This window comes from Mycetomoellerius zeteki, unplaced genomic scaffold (assembly GCF_001594055.1).
Source record: "Mycetomoellerius zeteki isolate Tzet28-1 unplaced genomic scaffold, Tzet1.0 scaffold407, whole genome shotgun sequence".
Taxonomy (NCBI): domain Eukaryota; kingdom Metazoa; phylum Arthropoda; class Insecta; order Hymenoptera; family Formicidae; genus Mycetomoellerius; species Mycetomoellerius zeteki.
This window is the reverse complement of record NW_017257400.1, coordinates 992,780-1,011,244: the sequence shown is the minus strand read 5'-3', so window position 1 is coordinate 1,011,244 and position 18,465 is coordinate 992,780. Positions and strand designations below refer to the sequence as shown.

At 34.9% G+C, this 18,465-nt stretch overlaps 1 protein-coding gene across 3 annotated transcripts in view; it reads left to right on the top strand.

Moving 5' to 3' along the window:
- The window catches only part of LOC108726275 (PAR-domain protein 1), an 89,546-nt gene that overhangs the window by 52,995 nt on the left and 18,086 nt on the right, over positions 1–18,465 (top strand). For 2 of the 3 annotated variants that reach the window (XM_018453741.1, XM_018453740.1), the window contains exon 1: positions 29–1,495. The exons of the other annotated variant lie outside the window; for it this stretch is intronic. In XM_018453741.1, coding sequence (XP_018309243.1) covers positions 1,186–1,495 — 310 coding nt within the window. In that variant the 5' untranslated portion in view covers positions 29–1,185. Of the gene's footprint in view, positions 1–28; positions 1,496–18,465 lie in introns of those variants that run through there. 3 annotated transcript variants of the gene reach the window in all.

Below are 18,465 nucleotides of genomic sequence, written 5' to 3'. Positions count from 1 at the left end.
GAAAGAGCCTCTCGAACGGCGTGGCGCTTGCGACTCAGTGTCTTTCCGGACGCCACACGTTTGAGACACGCACGCGAGAGTTTCTTTTTCCTTCTCTCTTTCTCTCTCTCTCTTTTTCTCTCTCTCTCTTTTCCCTCCAACCTCTTCCTCTCTCTTTCTCCCTCTCCCTTTCTGTACCCACCCTCTATCTTTCTCCCTCCGTCTGTGCCCGCCTGGACGCCCGCGTTCCTCCGTCTTCCTCGCTCCATCCTTCCTCGTGCTGTCTCTCTACGCTCACCTCCAGGACGACGTTGAGGCACATCGTCCGTGCCCTGCCCCCTCTCGCCGACTATGGAGTGGGACCAATAGGAGCGCCGCTTCCGGCAACGATGGTGCTCCAATCGGCATACGATGCCGACGGATAGACGCTGACGAGAGGCGATTTTGACAGTCGACACTGTGCTACTCTCAGAGCTCGCGGTTTAATCGTGCACTGGACTTACTTCGAGTCTGGGATCCTTGTGATTCGTGAATCGGAGCAGTGCCCTTCGCAGCGTGGATCCTGTTGCGTGGTCACCTCGCGAGCTTGCGAGCGCATTAGTTCGACATCTCGCAAAAGTGCCTTTCTTTTTATTCATTGGATATTGGATTTTCTCAGTGAATCATGATCGTATCGAGCCTATTGTGAGTGGACTAATTGAAGATTCAATCAAGCTTACTGACGGATAAAGCGAGAGGATTAACAGCCATCACGTGGTCGAAGAGACAGCGATCCGCCTCGCCGGGATAATTTGATCGAGCGAAACGCTAAACGATCGATTGCGGAAAATTCCGCAGCTGATTCATAGGCTAGACTTTACAAGCATTCCCACGGAGATTCCCGCCTTCGGCATTCAGAAATAATATGTTCGCCACGACGCGCCTCGCTTCTGGAGCCGAATCTATTCGATAGCGGGCGGACAGCCTCGGTGATCAATAGCCCGCGATAAATTCAAATAACTCCCTCGCCGATACATACAGACATCGCGTTGCTCCTCGCGTCGCGAACATCCCCGGTGTCACGGATGCGAGCGCGTCGCCCGTCCCGTTGCAAGTGAAAGGAAACCTCGGAAGACTCGTCGTTTAACCACGTTGAACATTACGGGGGGGCGGGGGGACCGCGTGAGATACCGCGAGAATAATTAAATGCGCGCGTGAGACAATCGGATGAGCTGCGCTATGGAGTATCAGCAATTGGCGCCACCGCCGGTACCAGCTGGGGGGCTGCACACCCAGGCGCACCATCCTCAACCCCAGCATCAGCAGCAGCCGGTGCAGCCGCCGCAGCATCCGCACATCGTAGTCGCACCGGCTCATCAGCAGCCGCAATCCCAACAACCACCGCCACCACCCTTACCGCCGACCTCCCATGGCCACCAAGTACACCCGCCGCTACCGCCCATCCACGAAGACAGCACAAGTTCCAGGTGGTCCCAGTACCAGCACTTGTGGAGGCAGCATCATGTTTACATGAACGGTAGGCACGCATATCACAAGTTGGAACTAGACAGATACGCCGGTCTCTCCAAAACGAAAACTTAGATCGATAAAAATTCATCGATGTATATCCTTCACTATATATCCTCACACACACAGCGAGAGATTTTATTTCGCTAACTGTGTGAGTGGAAATTAAAGATGGTTTTTCATAATGATTATGAATCAAGATGTGTAATGTCACGGTATATCACTTGGAAAATCGGCTACAGAAGTAGTGGCAATGGAGAGGGAGAAGTCGTCGTTCAGTAGAAACGCCCACCTGTTGCTTACGTTAGCCAGCCTACATTCGATCTGTGACTACTGCACGATGATCAACGTATTAACGCTCAACCCGAAATTGGCGTGCATTTGTTAATTCATAATATATAAATAAAAAATTTCATGCTAAAAGACGCGTATGAGTAATAAGAATATTTAGAAAAAGATCGATTTCCAAGTTTTAAATCCTTTTTTAAATAAAAGATTTTTAAGACGACAAACGGAAGAGATGTATAGAAAGAAATTTACGATTTGAGAAAATGATATGCTCGATGATAAAATTGAAATAAAAATATATATTCGTATTCTTAAGTACTTTTAATTTTTTAAAATAACTAGTAATATATGACGCAACATAAAAGATTTACGATTGAAAAAATTATTGCTCAATAATGAAATTGAAATAAAAATATATATTCGAGTGCTCTTAACTACTTTTAATTTCTAGCTAAAATAATGCATGATGCAACAAAGTATAGTTGTAATGACTGTCACTGCGAATGTCGTTGAGAAGCGTCTTTTACCTGCACCGTTTATCGCGAAACATATCTGTTAACTAGGCGGGTCGGATTAATCGAACATGGAGCGTGAATGAATCATCCGTCTCCATGTATGTAAACGTGTGAATTCATCTATGCACCTATCCTAGTTACAGCGGATTCGACTCAAGGCTCTTCGTATTTGCATCCTCCCACGTCCTCAGTTCGCTCCTGCTCGCGTTCACATTTTTTCCTTCTCTCTTTTTCTCTATCTATTCATCTCCCTTTGTCATACAAGTAGAAAATTTCCGTGGAGAAACTATTATTGTTTATTTGCATATGCTCTCAAGTCGTACCAACGTCGAATTAGAACGAACTGTGTTCTATTCCTATCCTATTTTATATATTCAGTTCTCATATCCATTATTATTTTAAAAGGCAAGCATAACAAATTTACTTGCACAAACGAATCAGATACTTATTCTTGGTACAAAAGATAAAATAGCAAAATGTTGGCCGTCTATTTTAAAATAAAATGTTTGCCGTGCACTTTAACGAATATTTGAAAAAAATATTTGTTGAAAATTCATTTTTTGAGCGTATAATAATATCTAATATTTACTCAATAATCTCAGCAATTTGGGTACTAAAAGAATTGTCCATTTTTTCTATGAATATAATAAAAATTAATTATATTGTTACTTTATAATAAAAATTCTTTAATCTTGTTAAAGATCCAAAATTTTTCATCATAATTTATTATTGGACATAAACATACGTGAGAAACATGATATTTAGCATAGCACATGCCAAATTTTAATGACAGAAAATTTTACTTTTTTACGATTTTTTAATACTCTTTTCTAACACAATTTTTTTCTATATACATGTAATTTGTTCGATGTAAATCAATATTCATAAAACGAATATTACAATATATATGAATATATCAATATTCATATAAAGTTAATTTATTGCAGATTATTTTTTCAAAGTGTGTTTCAGTTTTTCCAAGTTTTACTTTAAAACTTTGTCGATTTATGTTCACAAATAATAGCCGATATAGCCTTTGACTGCACGCTTGTTGGAATAGCGATACTCGTGTCCGCGATATTGTTATCGAGCACAATAGATTAGAATCGCGTTTGCGAATGCACAATGCGAAGGATGGGTTAGTCTAGCCTCACCTAGTCCTAAAGCATATAACATTATTGTTGTTAGTCTCGCGTCATCATAATAGTGACAAATTCGTATCTCGAAATTATCCTTTTTACGAAATTTGCTAATCACGTTATTTAAATTCTGTAATGCGAAAATGTCTCATCAAGACATTCTCAGGAAGACATTTGAGGGATATTTTCAAAAACTCACAGTAAGAGAATGTTTATAATGTAAACCTGAACACAATTTTGTGTGCACTTCGTGCAAATTAGCAACATGCAGAAAGATCTTTTGTAAACTAAAATTGTTCAGAATTATTATATCAAATATATACAATTTATAATTAATAAAGATGATTTTAGATTTTCATTCAAATGCAAAATTATTTTGCGATTATTTAATTAAGAAACAATTTTTCTGAAATAAGAATTTTCCTGACAATCTTCGCAGTTGTTATTTCAAAGATGATTTACATAAAATCTGTTAGTTTTTTTGATCGATAAATTTCCCTTATGAATCATTATCGATTTATCTAGTTCACGCACTATGAATATGCCTTTTAGAATTTCAGATGTTCGAATTGATTACATAGAAATTATCAGATATAAAAAACCGACTAAGCCATGACGTAAAGCCAACAATCTTGTCGATATTGAACCGCATCTCCGATTATACGAGCGGAGTTTCCGAGTTAACTCGCGCGTCGACCTACGACCTCAAGATATCTTGTTCTCGACCTTGATGATGCTCTGATTGGAATTCCGCTTTAAAAATCTTTTGCAATTTTTTAAAAAATAAATAGATATTTGTTATACTAAAGATATTTGTAGAAGATCACGCAGCACAGGCTGAGAAAATCTCTTACATCCATGAGTATATACTAATTATAAAATGCATTTATAAATTGTTTAACGTCTATTTCCATCAATATAGAATAATTTTAATTTCGGTTTAACTGACTCTTCATTTTTATTCAATTCTTGAGATTAGAAACAAATAAAAAGTATAAGTTATAAACCGAGATTAAAGTTATAATCTACATTGGTAGAAACGGGCATAAGTCACATTCGCGAGAAAGTACTCGCATTTTCCTTAACAGGCACATTGTATAAGATCCTGTGCACGAAGTCTGCTGTACTGTTGTATCCCGATAAAACAGGTGAAACTACAAAGTGTAACGTGTGCGTGTACGTAAATATGTGTGCACGTGTGAGACATTTTTTTTAACGCGCTGATATATATGTATACCGTTCGACAATAATACATGCATGTTGCGGACTGCATTCGGGACACGAGTGCAGTCCACGTGCTTTGCCTTTTAAAGAAGTCGATACGCGAAATTCGATTTCGCTGGACGACATTGCAATCGCTAGAGACGATTATTTAGGGATTCTCCCATTATTCATTCATCCTGATCTTTCAAAATCTCCGATGAGCATCTTCTGGAGTTGGTCCTATAACCAAAATTATTTATTAATTAGATTCTTGAATTATTTGGAAGTGTTCACATGTATAGAAATATACATTTATTTATTGAATTATTTATATTATTTTCTACACACACACACATATAAAAGCTTTATTTCCTGGTTATATTACGTAACCGAATTGAAACAAATCATCGCGACATAGCGAAAGCTAGACGCCTACTCGTTTTAACATTAACTGACTAATAGCTAACAACTGACGAATCGTTCTTATCTTCTTCCAGGTAAGTTTCACTTGCAAAGTCGTAAGTCAAGCTGCATGCGAAATCGATCGTATTGCGTCAATACTATACATATTATTTACATTACGAAATAAAATAGAGTTTGGACAATTTTTTTTCGAAATTCATCGATTATTAATTATTGGTCCAATTGAATGCACGAAAATGGCCTTCATTGGACTCGTGATTAGTCAAGTGTTAATTATACGATAGGTAATAATTACACTGACGCCACATGTCAGTGTCGAGATAACAAATAATTTTTCAGCGGGGCAGAGAAAGTGTGTTGTGCAAACTTCTTTCCGAGCCGGTCGTGCAACAAAATTACGACAGCTGCGAGAAATTTAAGTCGAAAGACTTCGAAGTTCATTATTGCATCGGGACTGTACTTACAGATAAAATCTCGAAATCGTAACAATCCGGTTATTCAAATTTCCGGGAATTCATGTAATTAGCTGATAACTACCACTTTATCGCTATCTTATATATTGAGAAAAATATTTTGATTAAAGCAACAAAGAATGGAAATTTGGTGAGATCAAATAAAATTCCTGATTATCAAAAATTATCTGGTTAACAGATATTTTCTTTAATGTCCTATTCTTGATACGTTTTGTTGATTTATAAAACATTTTTCTCAGTGCAATAATTAGCTAACAAAATTTAATACAGTATTGCATATTTTTTCAGATTAATAAATCAGAAAACTTCAGTAATATTAATTCAATAATACTGTTTGAGATTCTTATAATATAATTACGCCAAGAATTATAATATTAATATTTCCTGTATAATTTATATAAAGAGAAAGAGATTCTTACTCTCGTTGAGTCATTGTAAAAAAAAAATCGAAATACAGAGTACTCGTGAGTTCATTTTCTGAGCATAATTAGAGAACGCGTTTAACACGCGATATTTTTGATATCAAAGTTGCACGTGTGCATTCACCATAATCAAACATTAATGATAAAGACAGTACGTAAACCGGTTTTTTTTTGCAGACGACGATATCGACGATGTGATTAGCAAGCCTTCTTCAAGACCCCACTGATAATCTTTTCTCTTATATTCTTTTCTCTTTTCTGTATAGTCGACTTCAACAGATATAATGTTAACGTATCGATTAACATATCGGTTAACATTACATTGCAGCGTGTAGACTCGAAAACGCATAGAATCTTAATTGTAATCTGAATACTTAAGCTCGTCCATACAAAATACGTGAAATCCCGTTATTATTCAATCATTCAAGGTTGTATTGTCGGTTAGGTCAGCAAGGCCACGGTTAAAGATTGCCTTTCGATTATAGTTATCCGATCGCTGGTATCATTTGAAATGTAATATGCAATCAAACTATCGAACCGTGTATGTACGTGTAAAAAGTGTTAATTCTTTCATACACGTGGGAAAGTCATACTAAAAAATAGATCGATGTAAAAATGCGTGTGCCGCGTTAAAAATATTGAATTCCGTTCTACTGAAAATATTCAGCGTTCTTGCATAGAATTCTCTGATTTCATTTCCGTATTTTCGACGTTATTTAATTAAATTGTTTACTGAAATACACAGATTTCAAATCTGTTATGAGTTTCATTTAATCGAGTCTGTCGGTCAAAAATCTCAACGGGAAGTTGTAATTTCGCGATTGCAATTTTCACATATGCCGTCACGCGTATAGGAAAAGTTCTCTCGATCTCACTCGCCGACATCGCGAGACTGTTTCCATCGTGCAAACCTACACCGTGGAAACCTGGCTATTCAGCCTTAAACCCGGAAGACAGCTGGCGTTGCGCACGATTCTCGACTACGTCGTCATCGTACTCATCGCTGCGTCGTCGTCATCGTCGCCGGCGTTGTCGACAAATGTCCAGCCGTGCAGGCTGTCGGAGAAAGTAATCACGTGCCATTCTTAGGAATAGACACCTTTGCGCTTTTCGCTAGCGGCTCTCATTATTGCTCGTGGAACTTTGTCCTGAAATATATAATTGTTGATATCCGTGTTTTACAAAATAAATAAGTAAGAAATCTTGAAATTGAAATCACAAAGTTAATTAAAACAGCGCTACTAAAAGTCTGTATAGTGCGGTTATATTTTATAAAATAATAAATTGATATATAGATAAAACAATATGATGTTATATCAACACTATTTCAATTGAAAATAATTTTATTAATTCAATAACATTATTAATGAAATAAATACGGAATACTCTTGTTTTAATAAAATGTTTCATTGATAGTGTGTGTGTTACTGAATTAACAAAATTACTTTCATTTAAAATAATATTGATATAACATTTTTTCAGCGTTTTTCGAAAATAAATATTTCGGCTCAAATTAAACCATCTTCAGTAAACATGAGTATTATAAATATAAGATTAAAATCACAAAAATATAAGATTAAAATCGTAGAAATTTCGTCTTAAGTTTTGCAAATAATCTTATATATTTAATAAATTAATATTTATTATTCTACAAAATACAACTGCGTACTATCGACCGTTCTAGACTCTTATTAACTTTATTTTAATTTAATTCCGTATTATTTTATATTGTTCACGATCATAAATTTAGAGATAACAACATATGAACAGCCTGAGGAGTTAAATCATAGCTTCGTTTTGAATAATTTTAATAAAGAACCGGTTATTATTCCTATTTTTCAATCATTTCTAATTTGCGGTTGAAGATATGTCGTATGTCTGATAAATAAGAATAAACAGAAGTCTTAAAATAAGAAAAGCATGCTTCTTCATGTTCCTAATTACAATGTAAATAGCAAAGTAAATTACGATAGCAAAATTGTCGAAAAAACCTTTAAAACTTTTTAAATAACGTAAGAATGCAAGTAGACAACCGGTTCTGTGCTGCTGTGGTCGATGTAAAGATATATTATCTTCTGTATATAATAGGGACAAAAAATGGCGGCTTGATGGTGATCGGCCTCCTGGAATCGGAGAATGTCCTACGATAACGATCGAGGAATCTTCCCGTTTGATAATGAAAAAATATCACGACTAAAAAAAGACAATCTTGTTGTACGCAAATATTATCGATAGTTAACATTGTATAACCATCTTGAGTTAACGATCGTTTTTTTAAACGTCTGAATATCATATAGGAAGTCAAGTCTTTTCATCACAAATAAGTAAATTTGTTTGCGTCCATAATTATTTAATTAGATAAATTAGGTAAACAGATAAATTAGAAAACGAGCACAATTTATGGTTTATTCCGTAAATAAGAAAAGAATTTGTTATAAGATTGTCACAAAAATCTTATGATTATTTCATATTTTTGATTACAATAAAATCATAAAAAACCTTATCTATTCTCGATACCGTTGCTTATGTAGAAAATTAAATTTGACTGAATATCTTTATACATTTCAAATAAAATACGATTGACAAAATACCATAAGTACAATTTAATATAGCACGATATAAATAGGCATAATTAAGTTACCTTCGTTGATATATAAATAATAATTTTATGGAATTGGAAAAAATAATTTCTTAATGCAGTAAATGTAACAGTAAAAATAATTTTATGTTAGACACATCGAATCTGCGCTCACGTGTGCGCATGTAAAATATTAATAAAATGCTACGAAATAGTGCAGAAACACACGCGACGTATGAATGAATATTAAGTTAGAATTAGATTGCGCTGCTTTTTAATAAACATGGAAATAGTAAATGGGGGATTTGATCTCATTAGCAGGCTAATATTACCGTGATCGTTGGACGTTGTAGCGTTGGTCGATATAGAAACAGTGTTCAACCTGCTCGAGCTAAAACTAGTTCTGGTGCACTTCATAAATCAATGATAAATTCTCGACCGTGCGGTATCCCAAGGTTTCACGACGGCATATTCCGCGTGTCGATCTGAACAAATGTTAATGTCGCTAATATTCCTACATATTGCAACAAACACACGTTACATCGTGATGTATAAAAATACAGCGGAAATAATTTATGAGAAAGCAACGATAAAAAATTAATTTAATTTATATTTTTATATTTATATTTTTTTAAAGTTACATGGATTATATATCGATATTATGATGTATGAATTTTGAATGGTAACCGTCTCTAAATTTGAAAAATTTAGATTTTAAATCCCTGTAAAAATCAAATGTACTATATGATTTTAATAAAATGTAATCAAAGTTATGCGACGAACATATTCGCACAAGATTGTGAATATGTATATAGTTGCATCGTCATTAGTTTGATATTTTTTTTCGCGTGACGTTAATCGGCAAGAGAAGAAATCTGCTGCTAATCTCCTGTCTATTAATCGTTATTACAGGCTACGTGCGTTCTTTCTTTGCGAGAACCGGAAGATACCACGATCCGATACGTCAGAACTGGACAAACGAGCTAGGGAAGAACGAATTCGTTAAATTTACTTGCAAGAGTATATGTACGCGTACAGGTGCATAATGTATGTACGCTTGCACGTATCATTAGTCGCTATTATCTAAACGTTCTTTAAATAGACCTTTGTCGAAACGAGATAAAAACGTTAAAACACAAAAGACCGTCCATCGAAATGGTACCATGTTTTATACTAATTGAAATGCGTCAGTTGTTCAGTAAGTTCAATTTTATTATGTATAAGCATAAGAATATATAATTGCATAAGTATAAGAAAATAATTTGGCATATCCATTTTTATCAATATAGATTAATTTTAATTTCAGATTTTACTCTGTACTTTTTTCTAATACTCAGAATTAGAATAAGGTCGGAACAAAATTCGTGGCGCTGCTACATTTGTGTGTCTATATTTCTATTTTAAAAAAATTTGATAATTATACCAATAAAGCAAGTTTTCAGCTTTAAGAATCTGTTTTTTTTATCGCGATACAATAATTTTTACGGAGTTATGAACAATCAAAATCAAAATGTTTTTTTTATTTCCGTGAAGTTAGTAATAAAAAATTTTAAGAATATTCAAAAAATCAATTTTGTAGGAAAAATTTTAAGCTTTTACATTAGAAAGTTGAAAATTTTCGAAAGTTTTTTTTTCTGAGCACATGACAGACTTATAAAGTGAGAAAAAAATTTTCCATTTTGTCTAGCTCGTTGTTTTATATATTTTTAGATTTTTGTAGTTATAGTTTTCTATATATTTGATAAAAATCACCGAATTCACTCAAAGAAACTCAAAAACCTAGTGACCTTTGGAAAGTAGAGATTTTAAGATTTAAAGCTTTCTTTTAATTTTAAATGTCATTCATTTTTAACGAAGTTACTATCTATTAAAGTTCGTAATGGTATTAATTTTCATTCTGACCGAATATTATTGGTTAAAATATCTCGAAGAAATAACGAATCTCTCTCTCTCTCTCTCTCTCTTTCTCTTTCTCTCAATATATAAAAGTTTAACGAAAAAAGGCACTTTATATTTGAAAGATTTATATTTTTCATTTCCATTTTTGTCAATATAAATTAACTTTAATCTTGATTTAATTTACTCTTTATCCTTTTTTAATGCTAGAAAAAGCTGAAAAGTAAATTAAACCGAGATTACAGTTAATCTACATTGATAGAAATGGACATCAGGCGACTTAAACTTGCAATGAGCGAAAGGGCTTGGCACGTCTCGAACCCTTCCTTCCTTCAATATCGTGCGTTCGAAAAGTAATTTAAAGACGGGTTTCTCTTTTCGCACCGGAAAAAGGAACAAATAAAGAACAGGAGAAAGAAAGGGTCGCGCTGTTTACGAGAGAAAGGCGAACCGTCAGAGAAGCATACGTACGTGCGTGTTCGTATGAGACATATGCCCGCGGATATACGCAATCGTTCCTGCGTCCCCGTTATTTCGGTGAAAGTGAAAGTCACGCGGCACGCGACTTCCTACTCCGATCAAGTTTGCTAGACAGATAATTTGTAATGCGACAGAGCCTTTTAGAGAAACTGCGAAATATTTCAGGGAATTATCGTTGTGGACAATTATTTTTTTTTTACAAATCGAGTTTCAGATACCTTTAACAAATAAGAAATTATATTTTCTATTTAATTTTAAATGAATTTTTCGTTTTATAAATATGTTTGATGCTTTGTTGTAGTTTATATTTTCAACGTATGCCTATTTTGATCGAATCTTAAATCTTTTTAGAAATTATTTGACATGTTACGTTTTTCTTATTATCGGATTTAATTGTTAACAGAAGTAACGTACGATAAAATAATAAATAATCTTAATGAGTTTTAGAAATGATTTTATCGAACGTGACGTCAAACGATTAATGACAATCGAAAGTCGTTTGAATTAATGAAAAGCGAAACTATCATTTACATTTCTCGGCGAATCCAAAGATGTAAATGATTCATAGTCTCTGCATTTGGGAACAGTCGAAATCGAGGATACTGATGTGTGCTCGCCAAAAGCATGATTATGCCAAGACTTTCCACTTTCCAGATATCACGATCGTTACTTAAATCGAAAAAGTGCAATACGAAACCTTTTAAAGAGAGATACGACCCTATATAACTGTATTATCGGTATGTAAGCGCTACACAATTAATCGTTTTGTTTGTAAAAAAAGTATTACTATTGCTTATAGATACCGAAGGGATCTCTTTCATTGATTTATTTTACAAAAGCGCGGAAGCTCACAATGATGATTTTCCGCGTTCCAGACCTCTATTATCTTTTCTTCTGTTAATCGTTTTTCTCATTTACTCGTGCCTGGTAATTAATGAAGAAAATGCGCATAACTGCTTACACCGCTTTCCAGCGATATGGAGCGGCAGGAAAGAGCTGGAAGTAATCTTTCGTTACCGGGTAGGAAGTATCGCGCAAAACAAGTTTCATTTTTTTTTCTCCGACTTTTTAATTCGTACATTTTACTGCCAGATTGATACAGATCATTGTTTCATTCGCGCGCTTGCTAGAATATTCGATTCTGGCTTGGTTTTGCCTAGAAAACCCGTTTTTATCGGTGTGAAATTCAGTAGCTTGACTACACTAAAATGAGTTATCGTTAAAACTTTTACCCTACACGCAGGATATATTCGAGGCACCGCCATGCAGGGCTGACATTTGGATGGCCTCCTTTCTCCAAGTGGCACGTGGGCTCGTACTTTTCGGCACAGCAATGAGAAAGTTGTTGCCGTTAGATATGCCGACCTACCGTTAACGAATACGGGTCCAGTCTTGTGAAATACCTTTTTTCTGCCTCAATCCCGGAACTATACATCTTAATTATCTACTGAGACTTTTTTTGATTTACATTTTGATGACATTGCCCGGATAATTCCTTATACATGGAAAGAATGATTTTGCTGAAGTATCTATAAAGTTTAGCTCGACAGAAAATAATTTTGTTGGATTATAAAATAACTTTGTAGGAACCTCAAGCACGATGAGCAATGAAGTAAAAAGTTTTGACAGTCTATCAATCAGTTTGTGAACGTCCTGTATAATTATTTTAATGGCCAACACAATTATTTTCAGCTTTAATTATTTTTAGATACTTCACTAAAATCGTTCTTTCCGTGTACGCGATAAAAAATTGTTTCTAGATAGCGACCTGTGAAGGAAATCTTGATGCATTTAACGTGAAAATTATTAAATAAATATAGGTACAGTTTAAACAAGTTGTCGGGAACAAATTTTCCACGGATTCGTGTATATGAGAGACTTCAATTATTCTGAAGTGTTCACTAATTTCTTCATTTTATGAATATAAATATGAACCTTGTAGCGGGGGTGGTCATAGCGAAGAAGAGAAAACTCCCATCGGAAGGAAGGAAATAATTGGCATATCTTAATTATCCACCTCGTACGGAGTTTCCAATTAAAGGTGTCTCGTGACGGGCGAATCGAATCAATTAAAATTGACCTTATAGAGCGCCGATATCGCTTCGATCTAGTCTGTATATTCCTAAGGAAAGGAAGCGATAATTGTCAATTATTGTCGCAATAAATTGCATATCCTGGTGGAGCGTCAGGCAAGATAAGAGGTCGATTATCGGGCAAAAGGTAATTATTGCAAGCGACACAATGCATCTCGAGAACGATCAGCAACGGCTGGATGAGAAAAATATTCGCAAGAACGACGAGTTTCCGTTCGTTTGTATAAAAAATAAGAAAATCTCGATTTGAAAGAAATCAGTACAACAAATGTTACGCAAACCAATTTTTATCACTTTACGCAACTTAATCTTTTTTTAATGGATCATTCGAGATATATTTCAAGTGTAATTATATTATGGTATAAGATAAATGGCATAATTCTGTTCGAAATGAAAATAAAAACTTTACGTGGGCATGTAGTAGAAATGTGCATTCTTCGTCGGACACTAGGTGAAAATATTACGTTTTTCTAGTAAATGAAATCTATCATTACTTATCGCGATCGTGGCAATAAGACTCGCATAATTAACACGCGTGCGCGCATTCAGTACTTCCTCCTTTCTCTTCTTCCGGTTTACGCACTTTTTCGTTCGCCTCGTCACCGAGAAGCCGGAGGAGAGAAACGGAATGCGGCCTTGACATGGCATGAAAATAATAAAAGCTGGCAGAATAAGCATGGATGTGCGATATACGCGCATTAGTCGGCAGCAGCTGTTAGGAATTAATTTTAGATTAGACGGCCAGCGGGTGCCTCTGACTAGGTCAACTTCGTTCGAGTCAACGAGCCTCGTAAATGCATCGTCTTTACCAGCATATTAAAATAAACCGTTCTTAGCATCTTTCCGGGCGTGACAACTGTGATCATTTAAAAAATAATAACCGAACTGTGTGTGTGTGAAAATTAAAATAGGAATTGGACAAGTTTCCTAGAATTTCTGTTAATCCCAATATGAACGAATTTTGGCATCATTTGCAATTTTGAGAGATAGAAGGAGAGAGATCAATATCATTTATATATTTTCACGTCACTTTTAATTTTTAAATTTAATTTGAAAATCTGATAATATCTACTATTTGAACAAACAATATATTAAATACGTATTGCCCATTTGCTACAATAATGACATAAGTAAAAAATTACTGTTCTTAATTGATTGCAGAAAAAAATAAAAACATAAAAATCTATTTTAAAAAACTAATTAAAATTGCGTTTCAAAATTAATGCTTTAAAATTCTAATGATTTGAAACATTTAAACTAATTTTCTGTTAAATTTTGTTTTCTGAGTTATGTTTTATTATAGCAAATGAGTGTCAACATATTGAATATAACTATATCAAACAATATATTCAAACATGTATCAAACCATTTTATTAAACAAAATCTTTAGAGGACTTAGAGTAGAAAAATCACATATTATTCATTCTGACGTATATACCTTATTGGACATGGCGCGTCAATTTTGCTTCCTGGATCCACGTTGCACGCCATATTTACGCGTTGCACACGGTATGCATGCGCCACAACACGCATCGAGCAGACTCGTTTCCGCGAGTTTTACACGCGTGAGAAAGGGGGGAAAAAAAAGAAACGCTCTACCGCAAGTAGGGAGCAGAAGCAGAAGAAGGAAAGACACGGTTACTCTTCCTGACTTGCCCCCTCCTGCTTGTATCCGTTCCTTTCGACTTCTCTTTCTCTTTTCCTCGTTCTTTAATAAACCGCGTCCTCCTCCTGTTCCGCTATGAGCGCGGATTTCTCTTTCATCCTGGTACAATCTGATTTCTCTGGGCGTACGCGGGCACACGCCGCGTGCAGATCGATGGATTTGACAAATAATTAAAAGATTCTGTCAATGTGTTTTTAAATATTTCCATACAGAAAGTTTATAAGTAAAGTACTTCATGTAATTTCGACAAATTTGCCCGAGACAAATTTTCATCAAGCGATAACATATAAAAGCATTGTTCTATTTGAAATATGTAAATGTATGCAGACTATCTGTTCGATCTTAATCCGACAAACTGCAAGAGGCATAAAACATTTCATGACGGAACAAAATTTTACGAGCTCGCGATAACTCGCTCAATGCAATCGCGGTTTAATGCACAAATTGACATTTAGCGTCCACGTTCATTACGGTCTTTATGGTGAATTAAGATAAACATATGAATTTTTTTATTTTAATTAATTTTTCACAAGATGCGATCTCTTAGAAATGATGAAAGCAAAATTTACATATAATGGATGCTTTTCCTGTAAACACCGCCTAAGGAATTCGTGCACGCCTAATCTTTTATTCTCATCATTTGTTGGTCTGTATAAAATGGATCTAAACGTGTTCTCAAGTAGTTTTCTAATATGTTATATATATACAGTTGCTTGTAAAGATTGTGTCAATATTTTATATCTACAAAAAAAATGATACAATATTGAAAACACTTAATATATCATCACATATATATTCATATATTTTGTCAGGAGAGGTATAAATCTGTCATTGCGTGTCGCATTTAATCGCGCAAAAATATTGCGTCGCGACAGGGCCCCTTTCTGCCCACGTACAATGCTCAGGATTCTTGTTGTGGCGTTATTCGCGAAGCGGTGGTCTGGCTTGCCAGCAAGTGAAAGTTGCTCGGGCCACTTTCCCTCGGGGGAACCGAGCGATCGCTCAGCTGGCTTCCGGGCTGCGAAGTCGCGATAAATGCCAGAGATCCACCGCCCCGAATCGGTCAAACTTCATCTCGTCTATTCTTTACGAATTAATCGATAATTCTGTTTTTCTTTCTTCCTCGAGGAAGTATGACTTTTTAACAGATCTTAATTTCTTCCGTAGAAATTATTCATTTTAAACGAATCTATAAACGAACGACGATTAAAATAAATTGTTAGGTGCGATTTTCTTACGTGACCTTTAAAAGCGTCCATTATTGACATTTGTGTCATGGCTTCCATGTGTCTCAATTAATAATACTCTGGTGAAAATTTTTCTCATAATTTTTATACGAATTGGGACATTTTTCAGAAATATTCAGAAATATTCGGAAAATTTACATCTTTTCTCAGAATTTTTCATACAAGTGAATTCTGAAATATTCTGAAATTTCTCATCCCATAATTTTTAAAAAATATTTTTTAATTTTTTAGATTTTATAACATTTCATTAGAAATTATACTTACAAAAACTTTAAGAAATCTGATGATATTTCATAAGTAACATATATGAAATTTTTTTTAGAAAAAATGTAGATTTTTTGAGAAGTTCCAATTCGTATAAAAAATGTGAGAAAGTTATAAAATTATATAGAAATATTCTAAAAAATTATATGAAAAATTCTGAGAAAATTCTCACCAGGGTAGTTATTAGAAAGCAACCCTCATCAGCTGGTGGCTTCCATTCATTCTTCGCGACATTCGCAGGAATTTAAAAGAAAAGCGTCCATTAATTGACATATATGTCACGTGTCTTAACGTTTCAATTAATAACAGTCGTCAGAAAGTAACCCTCATCAGTCGGTGGCTTCCGCATGCATCCTTCGACGTTCATGTACCGGAAACCGCGCGTGTCACGAGGACGCGTGTGCGCGCACGTGCGCAAGAAAAGGGGCCGAGGTGTACAATACGGCGCTGCCTGCCCCCTCCGTAGCCTTGTAATTTTCAGGAGAATTGCGTGTTTGCGGGAAATGATCTGTAAAATTACAGTCGCGGCTTCCTGAGCGCGCGCTGACACCACGCTCGCAAGCGCAATGCACATGCGGATGAGCATATGTATATACGTATATACGTTTCTGCTCGTGCGGTACCGTATGCGAGTAAAGGCGTCGCTTCGTGGACTTCGTACTACATCGCAAATTGTTTCCTTTAACGCTTGTGGCTTGTGCCACGTTCTCTCTCCGCGGACTTTCTCCCCGGATCGATTTGTATAATTTAATTGGTTCGACGAGCGTGGCCGCGTGTTTTACGAATCCGCGCGGCTGATAGCTGCGTCGTTAACGCGGAACTGATGTTCCCTCTAATTTTATCGTACTTGCGTGCGGAAGCGCAATTTTTCGCGAAGTTTTGATCAAGGCGTTAAAAAAGGTATTCTGTAAACACGAATTAATTTTTTTCAACTCTTACAAGAAAACCTCTCCAGGTGTCAAATTCTGATTTTAATGACTTTGTGAACTTGTAGCTTACATAAAGAGATGAATTTAGAAAATATCAGTTGCGGCTAAAACGCGGTTTGAAGGGATGAAATCACCCCTTACGTGTACAGCGGTTTTCAGCTTTTTCCGTTATATCTCGAAAACTATATAAAAAAATGTTTTATACAAAAGTTTTACAACAAAATTAGTTATATTCAATCGCGTTTTTAGAATAATTATTTACCAATTTTTTTTCAAAATGACATCTCGAGAGATTCTCTTGTTAGTACACACAATGTGTCATTTGTGTCCTGCTCATTTCTTTTTTTTAATACTATACTGAGAAAAAATGTACTGAATTTTAATAAATATTTGTTTGAATAGCACTAGCTGAATTATTAAATATAAACATATATTTGTTTAATACAAGAACCGTTAATTTGATTTAATTTTTTAAATAAATATTATATTCAAACAAATATCTATTAAAGTTTAGTATATTTTTTTTTTTTTTTTTTTTTCAGGAATACCTGAGTAATAATCCTTATTTTTTTCTCTTTTTTTTAAATACACAATTTTTTTAATGCACTGAGAAAAAGTTGTTCATTTGATTAAATTAATTTAGCTTGTCTTCATTTCTTTCGATTATATTTAAGTCAAATATATTATATTTGACATACATACATACATTTTTCAACGAAAGAAATAAAGACAAGTAAATTAATTTAGTCAAATGAACAGTTTTTTTTCAATGTAAATATTTTCCAAAGATATGTAAGAATCACTTAACAATTTTTACATATTTTTAAAAATAATAAAAATTAACTTAGATACGAATGACCTATCGTGTGTAGTAAAAGACCGGAAAATTATACTAAGGATTAAATAACCGCCTTTAATTAATTCTCAAGAGTCAAGCTTAACGTTTTTAAATTTCATTAAAAGAAAATATCGACAGATATGCGTATGGACATCTTATTTTGCATGACAGCATCTTATACTAATCTTATATATTATTAACTGCCAACATGTACCGGTTGCATCAGGTATTTATTCTTGCTTGTATAATTTATCAACGTACACTACGTCGATTTATCTTCGGATGAAAATATCATCGAAGATCCTATTTAGCAAAATGCGGTCAAACGCATTGCACCGGGTCAGTTTCCGCGTAACTTTCGCTTATGATGTCCCGTGCGCTTCTGCTTACCCAACAATTATCTAATCATGTCATATACACAACGTCGATTAAGCGAACACGCATCGATCGATAAGTCGAGATGCAGCCGTTTGCTATTTCAAGAAAAAGATGCGAATCGTCCCTTCACGTGTTACATTATCAAGGA